The 18482-nt window shown below is 34.9% G+C and overlaps 1 protein-coding gene across 1 annotated transcript in view; it reads left to right on the top strand.

Annotated features, from left to right (window-relative positions):
- The window catches only part of LOC150096386 (uncharacterized), an 85202-nt gene that overhangs the window by 62588 nt on the left and 4132 nt on the right, over positions 1-18482 (top strand). The window contains exons 6-7 of the mRNA XM_090409199.1: positions 4075-4209; positions 4495-4635. Of these exons, the coding sequence (XP_090265325.1) occupies positions 4075-4209; positions 4495-4635 (276 nt within the window). The remainder of the gene's footprint in view (positions 1-4074; positions 4210-4494; positions 4636-18482) is intronic.

The following is an 18482-nucleotide window of genomic DNA, read 5'->3' as shown; positions in this document are numbered from 1 at the left end:
TCTCACAGACAGCACACTGCATAAATTCTTTTACATCAAAACTCTTAAGCAAGCATGGCGACCTGGCCGCCATTTTTTTCTTTATCGGTGCCATGTGTACGCTATCTTTTCTTAAAAATAATAGTTAAAATAACAGAAAACACGCAAAAATTGCACAGACACACCAAGAAACAAAAAGCAAACAATACTACTTAAAATTCTGGTAAAATATCTAATGTTAACACAAAATAATACTGATCTTTTCAGGAGCTCTCGACAAGCCGACGATCTAATCCGTGCGACACCTAGCGACGATTCCTTATCTGCAAGGATAGAAAAATAAGAACCCCATAGTAGACAAAATAAATTAAAGAAGCAGTCTTGGAAAAGAAGAAAGCAGATCAAACGTTTTTAGCAAAAAAAAGTCTTAGCAGATGCTCTAAAAGAATACAGAGAAAAATCTAAGAGAGCTAAGCTATATATAAAAGTAGCTAAACAAAAGTCATGGCAGACTTTGGTAAGAAAATAAATATTAGGAAGGAAAATGTTCTGGGAGCTATTGAAAAGCTCAGAAATGGAGGAAAGAGTACTGTAAAAGGAATCCAAGATGATAAAAGGTGGCATGAAAACAACTGAAGATAAGGATATCCTAGATTTATGGAGTAATTACTTTGAAAGACTGTTAACAAAACAAGCAGTGACAGAACTATACTAGAAAATTTTCAAGAAGAATGCAAAGAGGAGTATATATCGATAGGTAGATTTCTACTTGAGGTAGAAAAAGCCATCAAAAACATGAAATGTAGAAAGGCAACTGAAGTGGATGATATTCGACCAGAAATGCTTACGTATGGAGTATGCATAATTCTGAGGGGCTGGTCAGAAGGTCAAATACCAGATGAATGGAGTAGAGTTCTCATAATTCCCATCTATAAGAAAAAGGGAATAAATAAATAAAACAGAGGAATTCCTCTGCTAGTATTCCAGATATGATTTATGAAGCATGCTTAAAGGGTTTGAGAAAGATTGTGGAAGAGAAACTTTGAGAAGAACAAGCCAGGTTCAGGCCAAATAGAGGGTATCAAGATCAAATTTTCACTTTACGATAGATATTTAAGAAATCATGACAAGGATCTGTACTTAAGTTTTTTTGATCTGGAAAAAAGCATATGACAAGATGCCCGGAGAGAAGCTTTTTCAAAACAACAATTATATGGGGTAAATGGAACACTACACAGAGCAGTATGTAGTCTATAGTAAATTGTCAGAATTGAAGGAAATACAGGAAGATGGTTTGATATAAAATCAGGGATAAGACAAGGATGCACATTATCTTCACTCTTATTCATCATCTATATAGATCACATTGTGAAAGAAATGAATGGAGTGATATTAGGCCTGAAATTAGAGTTGAACATGCCAAACTTAGTTCTTTGCTTTATGCAGATAATGTTGTACTCCTAAACACATCTAGTGCAGATCTCCACGATTCTCTAACTAAATTGAATAGCAACCATAATAAATTTGGCATGAAAATCAGCAATAAAAATACAAAAACTAGGAACATGGAAAACTTTGGCTGCATTCTGAATGGAGATTATATAGAACAAGTAAAATATTTCTGGTATGGCAAGTCTGAAAAAGATGACAGAATAAACAAAGCTGGTATGGTGAGCCAGCTGAATAAATTTATATGGTAAGACAGAATTAGCCAAAACACCAAATTAGCAGTATACAAGACTGTGTTCAAACCATTTTTAAGTTATGTAACTGAGAGTTCTATAAGAAATAAAGCACTGCATCAAAGATTAGAGACTGCAGATAGTTCTGAGAATAATTAGAGGAGTGAAGAGATGGCATCATTGGCAGAATCATATTAAAAAATGAAGATATTTAAAAGGATCTTGACGTTGTTAGCATTCAAGAATATGTCAGCATAGCTAATCTAAAGTGGCCACTTAAATAAAATGGGAGAGGAAAGGTTATCAAAACAGGTTTTTGATGGCAAGATGGCAGGAAAGAGACCCAGAGGAGGACCAAGGTATAGGTGGTTTGATTCAGTCAGAAGCGTCTCAGAAGTACATATCAAAATGTTAGATATGACAATAATGGAGTGCTGACAAGTAATAGACTAATTTGGAGAAAATTGTTGATAGGAGATTAATAATAATGTAAACTTAATCATGTAGTGCTGTTATAGTAACCTGAACACTCCTTCAGGGTACACATCAAGAAACTGATGATGTTGATATGATATGGATATAAATTGAAGGAACTGACATCAGAAAAGTCAATGAATGCAAATATTTACATATATTGGATAATAGGAAATTTAAGAGTTTGGGAACACATTCATAAGATAGTAAAGCTTAGCAAATTGTGGGATTAATTAAAAGAAGTTTCACTTGTAGGAGAAAGGATATAATTTATACCATTATACAGTTTTTTAATCAGGCTACTACTGGATTATGGCTCCCAGCTTTACTCACCAAGGTTTTTAATGGATATCGTGAAAATTATCATGATAATTATCAGAATCCATTGGCTAACTGTAATTTGATGAATTTATCTAATAGGAGATAGAGATAAATTTAATTGGAGTTTATAGGTTAATTCATGGCATATATGACCGATAACATGAGTTGTTTGCAGCTGGCTGAACCAGACTCTACTAATATACAAATTCCTTTTTTACTGTTCTGGTAGAAAATATGTGGCATGGTTTTCATCAGGGGTTACAGAATCAGTGAATTCATGCTGCTTTAAGACAAAATTAGATTTTATTTTATTATTATTTCTTTTTATTATCAGCCCCACATACGAGAAGTCCTAAGACCTATGGCATGACAGTGTTTGTGGCAATAGTTGTTGTGACTTGATGATATAACTTAATCATTATACTTATATAATTTGGCATCATTAAACATGCTGAAATTGTGATAACTGTGCATAAAAATTGACTGGTTCACTGCAATATCGGCTTGGCTTATTCTGTTATTAGGTTTCATATTTAATTTACCATCATCACTAAAAAAGGTGAGAGAATGAATGAATGAATGAGGTGAAGAAGATAAGCTGAGTGAATATACAGAAACCTTTGTATCTGCTGGTGCTGAAATTTGTGATACATCTATTGGTTTGGCTATAGTGGTTGATTAGTCAATACATAGATGTTTATTTCTTTTATTATTTACTTCTTGGAGTTCACACCTTTGTCACTCTAGCATGAATGAATTTGCTAAAAGTCTTCAAGGCTATATTAATTGAATATATCTTTTTTTTTTTTTTTTTCCCATGGAAAAAGTATGGAAACGAAAACCTGAAATAGAAGTAACATGAAAAACAATCAGCTGCATTTTTAAATAGCTAAAATGTGCTCGATTTTTGCTGAAGACAGCAACTTAAATATGAAATCTGATAATAGAATAAGCCAAACTAATATTGCAGTGAACCAGTTGAATAAATGAATGTAAGAGAGAAATTGGCCAAGCTACCAATCATTTACACTTAGTAGTAATTACTTAATCTTATTTATAAGGTTTAAGGTGACTCGTCTCATGTAAAACAGGAGTCGAGTCAGTTTGACATATTCCATTTCAAGTATAAAAGCTTGAAACATAGTGTTGACACTTAATGTTGATTGTTAATAATTTAAAGAGAAATATCCGAATATCCTCTTCCAGTGAGAATTTAGGGAGGCAAGTAAGCCTTTATTATCACAAATTTCAAAGCAAATAGATGGCAATTTGTCATTGTTCAGGTCATACCTAAACATCCTGCGAGTATGTTTAAGTTCCTAAACCAAATGGTGTGGAGTATATTATCAGTTTGCTTCTCAGGAACCATTTTCTATGCATTTGCTGTTTCATACCAATAACTGTGATGGCATGAATTTCTTATAAAATCAACATTTTATTATCCTAATGAGATTTCATTATTATTAGTTCAGCATACAAAAATAAGATTCCATTCAGTTTTACATGAGTAATTAAGTAATTTTAAAAATTACTTATATAATTTTTATGCATATAGCTGATATCCAATTTAGTAAATGTTGGCATGAATTCCATTTATATATGGATCTTTTTTATTCAGGAAAATACAAAAAATAAGGATCTGACAGATAGCCAGGAAAAATTCCAGTGGACAACTGACTGTCAAGAAATTATTAATGAGCCTGTTGTTCCTAATGTTAAACAAACCAATGAACAAGAAGAATCATCATCAGAAGTAAGTCTGAACAATTTAAGCAGTTAAATTCTTGGATTTTGGATCTTTCAATTTGAATTAACAACTAAGTTTACAATACAGAATTGCTAATCAAATTATAATTTTCCTGTTTTGAAACAATTTCAATTTTTAAATTAATTCTTTATATAACAGAGCTATTTACTGATAGTAAAAAAATAAACTGGTTTCTCCTGCCACCTGGCTTATGCTAGCAGAATTATGAAATTTTATCCCATGTAATACTACATAATAGTAATAATTCATTTGACATTTATTTTATTGCAGGACAAAGTGAAGAATTTTTTCAATAAAGAAGAACTGTTAATACGAATAAGACAAAAAGAAAAACTCAGATGTGAAGAAGAAATGAAAGAAATTGAAAACTATTATGAAGAGCAAAGAGAAAATAAGAAGGCATCTGAAAATGTGAGAAGAAAATATTTTATTTTTATGTTCATTCCAATAAATTATTAGTAAAATTTTCTTGAACAGATTTTATATATATTGTGAAAATAAACCAACAACATTGGGTGAAGTTTCAGAAAAGAATGGTATAAATGCAAAATTTAATAAAATATGCAAAAGGAAATCTTATATTCTTCGGAATTGTATTCCCCAATAACAGTAGCTGGAGATAATATAACTTTGCATTATCATCATTAAATCTTCTAAGACTACTTTCTGACTGCATCAATCTGCCTAGATCTTGGTTTTCTTTTGGGCATTTTTTCCTGATATGTACCCCCCCCCCCCACAAGGGGTGTTCAGGTTACTATGGCAGTGCTACATGATTAAGTTTACATTAGTATTAATCTCTTGTCAACAATTTTCCTCCAACTCAATCTGTTACTTATGAGCACTCCAATATTGTCATATCCAACATTCCATGTTTCTAAGACACTTCTGACCGAATCAATCTACCTAACCTTGGTCTCTTTCCTACCATCTTGGCATCAAACACCTGTTTTGAATTGTTTTATTTTTTATCTGCTAACATGTCAAGTTAATTTCTAATATTTGTAATAATATTCTGCCATTGATGCCATCATCTAGTTTTACTTGGAACTTGCATATCTATGGGTTTTAGGAATCCTACTGTAATATACTCTAATATCTATAAGTTAAAACTGGTTTAACCTCTGATTTTAGTGTTTTGGCTAATTTCTCTCTCTCATTCCATATATATGGATTAGCTCAACATCATGCAATCTTTACTTTTTCGCTGTCTATTTCCATAATTGTATTGCCTGAGGATGTAGTTGATTTATTTCAATGTTCCTGTCTGTTTTCATAATCTTTTTTTTTTTATTGCTGATTTTTGTGTTAAATTTGTTACAGCAGTTAATTTAATTAAGAAATGCTGCAGATTTGTACTGGATTTATTTAAGAGTATGAAAACTGCATGAAGTAAGAGTTGAAATAATGTTTCCAATTTTTATATTGCTTGTAATTCCACTTTCCTTCATTTTGTGATCTATATAGATGACGGATAACAGTGGAGATGGTGTGCACTCTTGTCTCATGCCTGATTTTATATCAATCTTCCTGTACTTCAATTCTAACTACTAACTTACAACTTAAATATAGACATAGTATAGTACTGCTTGATAGTGACTCATTTACACCATGTAATGGTAGCATTTTGAACAGCTTTTCTCTATCTACAAAACTTAACAACAGATCCTCGTTATATTCCCAGGATTTCTTAACATGTGAAAATGTGATTCTGTGGCTCCCACCCATGAAGGGTTTTAATTAAAAAAAAAAAAAAAAAGATTTTACTAATATAAAATGTTGACACATTGTCCCTTTATCCCCAAATATAGATGAACTGACAAATTTTAATAGTAGTGCTAATACTACTAATTACTGCTAATAATAATGGAGCCTCTGTAATTCAGTTGGTATAAACAAAGTCAGTCATAAATGAAGCCCTTTAGTTAGAAAGACCTGAGTTTGAATTTGATGTGCACGATGTGAAGAATTTTTATCATTCCTCTTCAACTGAAGGTGAATTATCTGGTCTCATATAGAGATGGCAGGGATTTACTCCTGAAAACTTGGGCATTTCATCCTGCAAACCGGTCCCCATGAACACACATATTTACGGATATAAAACACTTACCAGATAAAGAAGACAATGGAAAATCATCTTGTTCTCTAATTATTCCCTAGTAAAGTAACATTGCTACGCCCCACCAACTATTCGATTAAGGAAGATAAAGGAAATAATAATTATAGCAATAATTAAGATTTTTTATAATCTTTTCCAGATTTTGTAAAACACCCACAAAATACATATACTGACTGAAAGGAATATCCCTCAAAAAATTTTAAAAATTGCCATGCGTCTATGTAACCATGCTAAACTTCAATTACATCACAAGTCAAAAACTGCATTTTTTTTTTTTTATTATAAATACACTTCACATCTTATAATTCATTTTTCAATGATTTGTAGTTTCTACAAATTGTGATTTTTTAATAAATTACCATTTGATGAGTTTTCTGGATGACCCAGGTCCAGCTGGGATCAGTCGTCTAGTGAACTTTCCTGCAAGGATCAGTAAGTTTGCAGTAAGTTTCCTACCCTGTGGTTCTGGGTATAGTGTCTGGAATAGCCCTGACATTCCACTTTAAGGCACTGTCATTGCTCTGTATACTCTTGTATCCTAAATGGCATGATGTCAATAACAACATGGACGTTTTCACTCAAAGGTGAGTTAGTCGATCTTATACAGAGGTAGCGAGTTTTTTCCTCCCGGAAACTGATTTTTCATCCCGCATACAGACAAATCAGCCCTTCAGAACACACGCAATTTACAGACAAAAAAATACTAGATTGGTAGTAGAGGTTTGGTGGAGATGGAGAGTTGTACATTTAGGTGTCCTCCTGCGATGAGTCTTCGGACTCCTTGGAGGCATCACGAATAATAATAACATAGTCAATGAGGCTTTTCTTATTTCTTCTCTCTGTGAACTCTTGCACATTTTTTTATAATGACTGGTCCATATCCTGAGCAGAAATCCATGCAGATATTACTTGCCTTGCCATTATTATTAGGCTTGCCCTTCCTCCAAATTTTCCTCAAACATTTCTATATGACTGGCGGGATTCATTTCCTACTCTGCTGTAAAAACGATAGCATTTTACACCAAACATAAAGATAAACTTCTTGATTAGAAAGCAATTTCAAGTAGAGTTATGTGGGCAAAATGGAGAATGGAACTTATTTTTGCTTATGGTCCCCCAGAAGGTTCTCCTAAGAAAGACTTGAAGGAATTTTTTGAGTCAGAGCAGGCAGCTTACAGTGGTCCTTGTTGGAGTAAAAAAATACTAGGCATCATACAATCAAGCAGCTCTTTTAGAAACCAACATGGTACTAAAATAGAGGATATTATTTTATACACATTTTATAGCCTAGATAAGGCATATGACAAGGTGCCAAGTGAGAAGCTATTCAATACGCTACAGTTATATGGTGTCAATGGGGCATTATATCAAGCAATACTTAGTCTTTATTTAAGTTGTAAGTCAGCAGTTAGAATTGAAAGAAGTACAGGAAGATGGTTTAATGTTAAATCTGGTGTGAGACAAGGATGTACATTATCCTCTCTGTTATTCATTATCTATATGGATCACATTATGAAGGAAAGTGGTATTAAACATGATATCAAAATTGGAGATTTTAATGTCAGCTCTTTGCTTTATGCGGATGATGTTATACTTCTAAATAAATCAGCTACAAGTCTGCAAGATTCTCTCACTAAATTGAATAACTGTTGTAATAGATATGGTATTAAGGTCAGCAATAAAAAGACAAAGATAATGAAAATAGGTAGAATCATTGAAAATGTCAACTGCGTTATGAACGGTGAACGTGTGGAACAAGTAAAACATTTCAGCTACTTAGGCATGATTTTTACTGAAGATGGTAAATTAAATATGAAAATAGACAACAGAATCAACAAAGCTGATCTAGTTGGAAGTCAGTCAGTTGAATAAATTCATATGGAATAAGAGAGAAATTAGTTGGAACACTAAATTAGCTGTATACAAGACAGTGTTCAAACCAGTTTTAACTTATGGATCTGAGAGCTGGGTCAGAAGTAAAACACTTGACCAAAGACTAGAGACTGCAGATATGAGAGTCCTGAGAAAGATTAGAGGTGTGAACGGATGGCATCAATGGCAATATCATATTAAAAACGAGGATATTAGGAAAGAATTTGACATTCTCAGCATCCAGGAATGCGTTAGCAGAGCTAATCTGAGGTGGTATGGTCACTTAAACAGAATGGGCGAGGAAAGATTAGCAAAACAAGTGTTCTCTGCCAGGTAGGTAGGAAAAAGACCCAGAAGAAGACCAAGATATAGGTGGATTGATACGGTACAAAGTGCCTTAGACCAGCGGTTCTCAAAGGGTGCGCCCTGTGGTATTCAGAGAAATATGTGTCCAGATATAAAAATAAACATAGTTACTCTATTATATCTTTTCATTACGGATATACCACTCTTTTTGTCAACACATCATTATTATGTTAATAACAGCGGTTTTTTATATGTTTATTATATGTTATAATACTATGTAATTATTATAACATATTTCTCAGAAATTTGTATATAGTGCGCCTACAATTATTTGTAGGATTTTAAATGCACCCCGACTTCAAAAAGTTTGAGAACCACTGCCTTAGACGATAGAAATATAAGATCTGATAATGTTGGAGTCTTGACAAGTAACAGACTGATTTGAAGGAAAATTGTAGATAGGAAGTTAGTAATGATGTAAATTTTTCATGTAGTACTATCATATCCTGTAAACCCCCTTGAGGGTACATGGCAGGAATATGATGATGACGACATTTTATAGCCAAACATGGAAAGAAATTTTAAGGAGAGGTTATGAGAATGTTTCTAATAAGCTCTATGGTAAATTTTCAAAACTAAGATTTTGATATGCACCATTTAAAAGACAAGCTGTCCAGGAGCATATATGTTTCGAATTGTTGGTTCTCATCAGAGACCAGGCAGAAATTTAGAGAGCAAAAAAATTTACTCTCAATCCTATGTCAGAAAGTTAAATTCATCATAAATGAACTCTCAGTTGGTGAATAATTAAATTACTAAAAAGGTTCACAGTTTTGAAAATTTACTATAGAGTTTATGAGAATGTAACTTCGGCAATGGAGTTGCCTTGAACTAAAGCACTAATAAAAGACAAATGTACAGGCTTTTGGGAAGAGTGTGTGTAATAAGTAGTGCATATCAAGGCCATTCTGATGCCAAAGGTTATATTCTCTGGTAAATTTTTGAAACTTCTGATCTTTTAGCAATGTTATATTGCCATTATCAGGGATCACAGAATAATGATATGTAACCTACTACAGCCATTATCAGAATTTCTGAACAAATGGATTACAGCTGCTACAGGATATGCTGGAAGAAGGCCACTCTAATGCACTGCAGTAAATGAAATATGAGAGGCTATTCCTGGACTCTGCCTCAGCCCTGAAACTTTCCAAACCTTAACAAATTTGGGTGCATAAAATTGCCCAATTTTAGCCTGCTGTGGGGTACCATTTAGGACCCTAGGCCCAATTTTGTTTGCCTTTTCTTCAGCCTCATTTATCCAGTTTTAGTGCCTGCATGCACATATCATTGTTCTGTGATCCCTGATGATGAAAGTGTAACATTTGTGAAATATAGAAAGTATTAAAGTTATTGTAATTAATATTCAGTATAAGTTGTAATTTACTCAAAAATAATAGTTCTGATTAGCAATGTACACAGTCTTGCCATAAGTACTGTTACAACTTCTGCATATACACATGCTACTCACAGAATTGTGCGAGCCTGGTTCCACTGGTGGTGTCGTGCACAGCCAACTTGCACATATTTATCAGTAGGGAGAGAGTTGTCTAACTGTATGGGTTAACATGCAATAGGGAGATTATGAGAACCATGTAGCTGTAATAGCACTTCACATGGTTGGAATGCAGCCACCTGTTATTTTCAACATGATAAAAACAGTAAGGTTCAGTAGGATGTTTGTGTATCAGACTATTAACCATTATAATGATGTAGAAGATGTATCTGACCACCAAAGAACAGGTCGATCATGCTAGGTTAGGATGCAAGAGCTTGTGATGGCTGTGAAGGCATGCCTCTGCCATAATGCTGTGAGAATGCAGAAAGTGATGTTGAGAAAGAGATAAACATTTCACAGAGAACAATGTCATGTATACTAACTGATGACCTGGTGGGGGGGGGGGGTGAGAGCCTATTGTTCTACTGGATGCTTCCTAACACCACAATTTATGTAAAGGGTGATAAAATCAAAGGCACTTCTCTGGCAGTATGCGAACAACAGATTTTCACACTGCCATCATTAGGGATCACAGAACAACGATATATGCATGCAGGCACTAACACTAGGTAAATGAGGCTGAAGAAAGGCAACCAAAGTTGGGCTTAGAGTTCTAAATAGCATCCCATAGCAGGCTAAAATTGGGTGTCTCGGGTATCGGGCTGAAGATCTGAGGACGAGTGTTTCCCACATTTGAGCAGTTTGTTGAGGTTTGGAAAGTTTCTCAGGGCTTGAGACAAATTCTAGGAATAGACTCTCAGATTTGTATTTGCTACAGTGCAATACTATGGCCTTCTTGTGAGGGGTGTTCAAAGCATAGTCACACAGCATGTGCCATAGCAGTCAGGATTCAGAGGTCATCACCCAGTCAGTGATGGTTTGATACCCCTGAAGGTGGATTTGAAGCGAGCAGCGGCAGTGTTTCCATTGGATGGTGTGAAGGCAAAAGGGGGAGCATTTTGAACATTGAGTGCTGCTATATGCACTAATATGTGCTGAAAGCTGTAAATGATATACTGATAGATTAAAGTTTTATGCATTATGGGTGGGGTTTGCATTTAAAAAAAAAATCGCTCATATCTCTGAATTTTTTTGATACAATATTTCTTCTGTAAACATTTCTCATATATAACTTTTTCAGAATTCTGAAAAATTGGGTTTACTCTTGTGACTTCACAGTTAATAACTTTATCTCCTCTTTCCTTTTGTGTTAGGCCCAAGGATCCAGTAACTTGGAGTCTTGGAAACCTGATTAATGCTTATGAGAGGGCAGTTAATCCTATCTGCTATTCTGTAAATTACATGTGTCCTTCTGGTCAGTGTGCCTGTTTTGTGGGATAAAAAATAAAACACCTGCCACCTCCATGTGAGACCAATTAACTCACTCCCCGTTAAAAAGCCATGATAAATGCTCTCTACATCCTAGATAGGATTCATATTAGGTAATTCCAACCAAAGGGCATAGTCAATGCTGACTGAGCTATGGAGGTTCACATTATTAACTTTATACAAATTGCAAATCTCTCCAGCAGTGAATACTGTTCTCACATTTGGATTATGCCTCTAATATTAGATATTCAAATATTAATACCCTGCAAATATTTGACTAATCAGAGAAAAGTAATTAAAGTTGATTTGTGACCCATCTCTCAGCAATTCAGTATGATGTTCAGCTTCTGCTTCTTGCATTTTATACAAATATTTCCATGCAACTGTTTATCAGAATTGTTATCAGTGCTTTCTCTTCACTTTCCTCTAAATCTCTTAATAAACATGCAGTGCAGTGGCTATTCAACAGCACTTCACAGTTCAACTCCACTCACTGAACATGTGTTTTCCTTCTCTACATTCATTCCCAATACTGATGTCTTTAGGAGCAATCTCCCCTTTCAACCGTGTACTCTTGTGTATGGGATTATCTTAAAAAAAAAAAAAAAAAAGGCAGTGATGTGGGGTTGTTCACATTACTATTGCTGACTGTGCCTTAGTAGCTAAAAGTGAAATTTGGATTTCTTTAGAAGAAGACTTTGGTTCAGAAGAGACAGCAGACAAGGATTGAATGCCTATCTTTCTAGCAGCTCCTTTGAAGTTTTTGCCCTGTTGAGAAAGAACTTGGCATACTATCAGAGCTTCTCTTTCGATAGAGGGAAATTATCTTCCATCTAAATTGTCTGGTTAAGAGAGCAATTGTTTGACAACAATATCCTCAGTGCAGGTTCATCATTCTTGGGATTCTTCAAATTTCTTTCATCCAGAACCTCTCCACTTCTTTGAAGTCTCCCATTCATTTGCTAGCCTCCCAAACAATATTGTTATCTCAGCAATACTTATGCCATAAGGTTTCACAAATTAATATGATCTCATGTTGGAGGCTTAATGGATTGTATACAGCACACATAAAGGATTAAAACAGAATTTAATACTTCCTATATTTCATCTCAGTCACTGAGACATCCTCAGGGATTACAAAAAACTAATGTAACATATATGCAGATAACACACAATACTAAGGCCAACCACGTGGGTGACACTAAAGTCCTATCTGTGAAGACGCCCTCTAAGGGCGGTTGTAGGTGGCCTGGAATGTAAAGTGGGACCTCTGGTGATAAGCGTTTCCCAAATCTTAGGAAGCTTAATGCAACCATATTTGTTATGATTTGGTTGATTCCTGAGAACAGCTACTGATTCTAAGAATAGTGTCTCTTTTTTGAATTTGCTTTGGTGGAGCATAGTGGTTTTTTTCCATGAGATCCTGTGGGTTCTATCCAAGACATGGTTAGCCAGGCCTGACTGACCATAGTCGTGGTTGCAGACGTATGACTTATGTTCCTCCAGGCAGATAGTAGCTGATCTGCCTGTCTGTCCAAAGTACACCGGTTTACAGGAACAGGGTACTTTATAGACTCGTGACGTGTTCTCTTGACGTTCGAATCCGCCATCTTGCTAAAAGTCACTTTCATAAAATAAAGGAAAACTAATTGCAAATTAATCACTGATCTAAGGGTAGAGAAATTTCTATTATACTGCGCCACTCTATCCTTAGATAAGTCTATATGAATTAGTAAGTTTAATTCAAAATTAGTTAGCAGTCTTTTCATTCAATCAGGCCGATGGTATTTATTTTCTTTCTTTCTGGGATTCCCGCTAGATTCGAGTTTTTGTGAACGGTGCAGTAAAAAGAAATTCAGGCAAACACAATATTTAAATTAACAAACAAAATATTTAATATATGGTTATTTGACAAATACATAAATTCCACTTCTAAATATGACAAACCATTCAAGTTAGCACATCAAGTCGTCATTCATATTAATCCAATCTTTCAAACTTTCTCAAACAAATTCACAGTTTCAGAATCACAAAGTTTCTTTACTCAAATTATTACAATAGAATTTCTTATTTATTCAGTTTCCATGTATCTCTCAGCTACACTCTACGATTAACTCATAACAGGCACTAACCACGGTAGATATCACTTCAATGTCTATATTTTCAACTCTCAGCCTCGATGGTAAGCTACAGTTAATGTTATTAGAAACAGCGCAACGGAACTAATACTTAAATCTGCATACACTGAAATAAACTAATATGACTGTCCTTACCAGAAATAATCCTTAGTACTTCCAATATTTTGTGAGCACACTTTCAAATTGTATTTATCACACTTGCGAAACACTAAATAACTAAAACATTACTAATCGCGCTTCAAAAATCCAGATAACAACTATAAGGTACATTAATTATTCTTATTTATCATTCATCAACTAGTTTAACTCCGTACAATTCCCTTCCACGGTAGTACAGAAATAAGTCGTAATTGTAGACTGACTGGATTTATTCAGTATTCTTCTTTGAATGTCCAGTTCTCTAATTATCCGATTACGGCAATAATTTCTTTTTATTACTACGGCTGGTTTTGCTTTCAGCCAACTATAAGATTCACTTATATAAAAAAATATCTACTCAACTCCTATCCTTAGGAATCTTTTAATTACTTCTACTTCTTTAGTTTACTTCCTTGCTACCTTATAGTTCCAAAGTTCCGTTCCGACTCCCTCTTACTACTACGTATCTATTTTCTCTTCTCCTCCACACACGCTTGTTTATTTCCACGCGTCTCTATGACAACCGATAGACGTAAACATTCTCGCGAATGTTACATTAGGTTATATAACTACATTCAGTTATTGCATAACGTTAACTTTCATGAAAAGAATAAATAGAATATTTGCATTCCAATAAATGCGTAGTTAAATTACAAATATAAGTTCTTACAATATTGACAAAATAATAAATAAAACAGCTTAATAATATTTAATACAGAATCTATTTACCATTAAAACATTTTTTTGATTAAGCAATTAAATATTTGACATAATTAAGGTAGTTATATGATATCAATTACAATTTATGTTATTTACATCAAATAATATTTACAAATATAGTTCTTGTGACGGAAAGTCATGTTGGATTCTGAATCAAACAACATTTATTCTATTTTCTACATAATTAGAATCCAACAACAGGGTACTTTATAGACTCCAGGCACTGAGAGAGGAGGAAGCTGATCTTTTGTAGAGCGGATAAGGGTAGCAAGTTTGCAGTGGGACTTAAATTGTACTTTTTTAAAATCTTGGCTATTTTTTCGGATGTGCCACCAATATAGGATATGGTGACGGCATTTCTAAACTCTTTCTGAAAAGAAGACTAGGGAATGGGGAGGACCTGATTATTTTTTTAATACTGTGATCGCTGTAGCCACTGGAGAGGAATGTGTTGTGTATGTGGTCAAGCTCATTTGTAAGGGTTAGGTTAGGTTAGAACTGGAACAAAGATTGTGGGCTCTTGGTAAGAGTTTTAATAATACCATATTGATGAGCGGGGTGGTGGTGGGAGAGTTTGTGAACGTATTTGCCTGTGTGCATAGGTTTTCTATATACAGTGAAGGAAAGTGTACCATTGGGAAGGCGTGTAACTAGGTCTAGGAAGGTTAAACAATTGTTCTTTTCCATCGTAAACTGGATTCTTGGATGTAGGCTGTTGAGGTGACTGAGGAAGGAGTCTAATGTGTCTGGGCCATGAGGCCAAATAGAGAATACATCATCTACATATCTTAGCCAGATAGAGGGTTTGAGATGGGCTGAGTCAATGGCTCGTTTTTCAAAATCTTTCATATAAAAATTGGCAAGAGAGGGTGAACCCATGGCAGTTCAATCTATCTGCTTGTAGATTTTATTCTTCCAAGAAAAATAACCAGAATTGATGGCAAAGGTAAAGAGATCTAAGGAAAAACGTTTTTTAAGAGTGTTAAGGTATCAATTAAGGTAAATCAAATATCATTGTTTACCAATTATCAATTGGTAAACAATGAGATGTCCAAGCTTACCAATATGTCTGTGTTATTTAAGGTTAAATTTTCTATGAGGGTTTTAAAATGGGTAGAGTTTTTTATATAGGATGTGGAACGTCCAGTGAGGGGGTCAGAGAGTTGGCCAGCTGTTTTGACAATTTTTAGCAAAGTGCATTATTGGCATCTACTATAGGTCTTAGTGGGGAATTGTGTTTGTGGATTTTTGGTAAACGGTATATTCAGGGGGGGGGGGAAGGGAATAGAAAGGTTTGAGTTTTTTTTGTGATTTCAGGAGGCCAGGAAGACACTTTTTTAACTTGTATTTTTGTGGGATCATGTTCTAGTGGGGTGTAGGTAGAGCGATCTCAGAGGATAATCTCCATTTTTCGATTGTATTCCGTGGCATTACCCTTATCTGCTCTGGTGGTGATGATACTTTTTTCTTTTTGTAATTTCATGAGAGCAGTGCGTTGGGCAGATGATAAATTACTTTTTGGAGGTGAAGACTGGGTGAGGATGTTGGCGACGTCAAGTCTGATGTTATTTGCTATCTCCAGTTCTAAGCGACAGATCCCATGTTCGACATTGAACATCACATCGAGTACTGGCGCTTCTTTCGGGGCAACAGCGAAATTGTGGCAGAGGCTTAGGGCACTGACGGCATCGTCGTTGAGCCTTTTGGATGATAAGTTAACTACTGTCTGGAGCGGTTGAATTTGCGGCTTGGCTTTACACAAGTTGTTAAATTCCTTGCTTTTTTTATTTTTTGAAATTCTTTCTGTGTGGAAGCTTCCGCGATAACACTATTAAAAAACGTTTTTCCTTCTGACATGTTAGATCTCTTTTCCTTTGCCATCAATTCTGGGTATTTTTCTTGGAAGATCATAATCTACAAGCAGATAGAAGGATTTACCTCCTCTTGCCAATTTTTATATGGAAGATTTTGAAAAACGAGCCATTGACTCGGCCCATCTCAAACCTTCTATCTGGCTAGGATATGTAGATGATGTATTCTCGATTTGGCCTCATGGCCCAGACACATTAGACTCCTTCCTCAGTCAACAGCCTACATCCAAGAATCCAGTTTACGATGGAAAAGAACAATTGTTTATCCTTTCTAGACCTAGTTACACGCCTTCCCAATGGTACACTTTCCTTCACTGTATATAGAAAACCCATGCACACAGGCAGATACATTCACAAACTCTCCCACCACCACCCCGCTCATCAATATGGCATTATTAAAACTCTTACCAAGAGGGAGCCCACAATCTTTGTTTCAGTGAAACCACCCTTACAACTGAGCTTGACCACATACACAACACTTTCTTCTCCAGTGGCTACAGCAATCACAGTATTAAAAAAATAATCAGGTCCTCCCCATTCCCTGGTCTTCTCTTCAGAAAGAGTTTAGAAATGCCATCACCATATCCTATATCCATGGCACATCCGAAAAAATAGCCAAGATTTTAAAAAAGTACAACCTACACACAGCATTTAAGTCCCACTGCAAACTTGCTACCCTTATCCGCTCTACAAAAGATCAGCTCCCTCCTCTCTCAGTGCCTGGAGTCTATAAAGTACCCTGTTCCTGTAAACCGGTGTACTTTGGACAGACAGGCAGATTAGCTACTATCTGCCTGGAGGAACATAAGTCATACATCTGCAACCATGACTATGGTCAGTCAGGCCTGGCTGACCATGTCTTGAATACAACCCACAGGATCATGAAAAAACCACCATGCTCCACCTCAGCAAATTCAAAAAAGAGAGACTATATTCTTAGAATCAGCAGCAGCTCTCAGGAATCAACCAAATCTTAATAAATATGGTTACATTAAGCTTCTTAAGATTTGGGAAACTCTTATCACCAGAGGTCCCACTTTACATTCCAGGCTACCTAGATAGGACTTTAGTGTCTCCCACGTGGTTGGGCTTAGTATTGTGTGTTATATGTATATATGTTACATTAGTTTTTCTGTAGTCCCTGAAGAAGATGTCTCAGTGACTGAGACAAAATATAGGAAGTATTAAATTCTGTTTTAATTCTTTCTGAGTGCTGTATACAATTCATTAAGCCTCCAACATGATGTCCTCACGGCACTTAAGCTTCTACACACAAATTAATATGATAACACAAGGAAAAGAATGAATAATATATTTAATAGCCACATATTTGAACCTGAAAATTACTGGTCACCATCAATGGCATTAGACACTTGAATACAAAGTAGAACGCGAACAATGGATTATTTAACATGTGGCTATTGGTGTTCTACTTTGTATTCAATTGCCTGATGCCGTTGATGACCTGTAATTTTCAGGTTGAAATGTGTAGCTCTTAAATATATATTGTTCACTCTTTGCTTGTGTTATCATATTAATTTGTAAAAAAAAAATTTTCATATATAATTTGATTTAAAAAATACCTTATGCAAAGGAATACTTGGTCAATAAAATTTTTCATAGCTTGTGAGCATCTTCAACACTTGGAACAATACTTTTATTTATTTTTCTCATTTACACTGAGTAGATTAGTTGTAGAGCAGCACAGTTCTAATTATAACTTAAATTCTTGCTAGGTATAGTAAAAAAAAAGTTAGCATTGCATATCTGTTTTATATGTTCAACTGGATAGTGATTACTCTGCAACAAGGTCATGGTTTTGAAATGGCTTGGGAAAGTTCCATGTTTGTTATCTAAAACCAAGTTTCTGAACTATTTACCACAGCTCACCAACTTGTGAACAGGATTTTTAAAAAAAAGTATACTTAGGATGCAGTTAATAATCTGTGAAAAAAAGGTACTAGAAGTAAGAGAGCAAAGATATGAAAGGAATGAGTTAATGTGTAGGAGAAATAGTGTGCTGTTTTTAGATGTTTAATGTGAATATGACAGATGTTTGGACAAAGTTGTGTTCAGAAGAGAATGATCAAAAATAATGTTACTCAGTTCTTAAAACTGAATGAGACACTAAAAGATACATGGGAATAAAGGACTAATACAATATATGTATAATAATGCCAGAAGCATCAGGAACAAGAATGAGGAGT

This window comes from Typopeltis vanoorti, chromosome 19 (assembly GCF_054136105.1).
Source record: "Typopeltis vanoorti isolate ZY-2024b chromosome 19, IOZ_Tvanoo_1.0, whole genome shotgun sequence".
Classification (NCBI taxonomy): Eukaryota; Metazoa; Arthropoda; class Arachnida; order Uropygi; family Thelyphonidae; genus Typopeltis; species Typopeltis vanoorti.
Note: the sequence above shows the minus strand (reverse complement) of the source record. Positions and strands in the feature narration are given on the sequence as shown.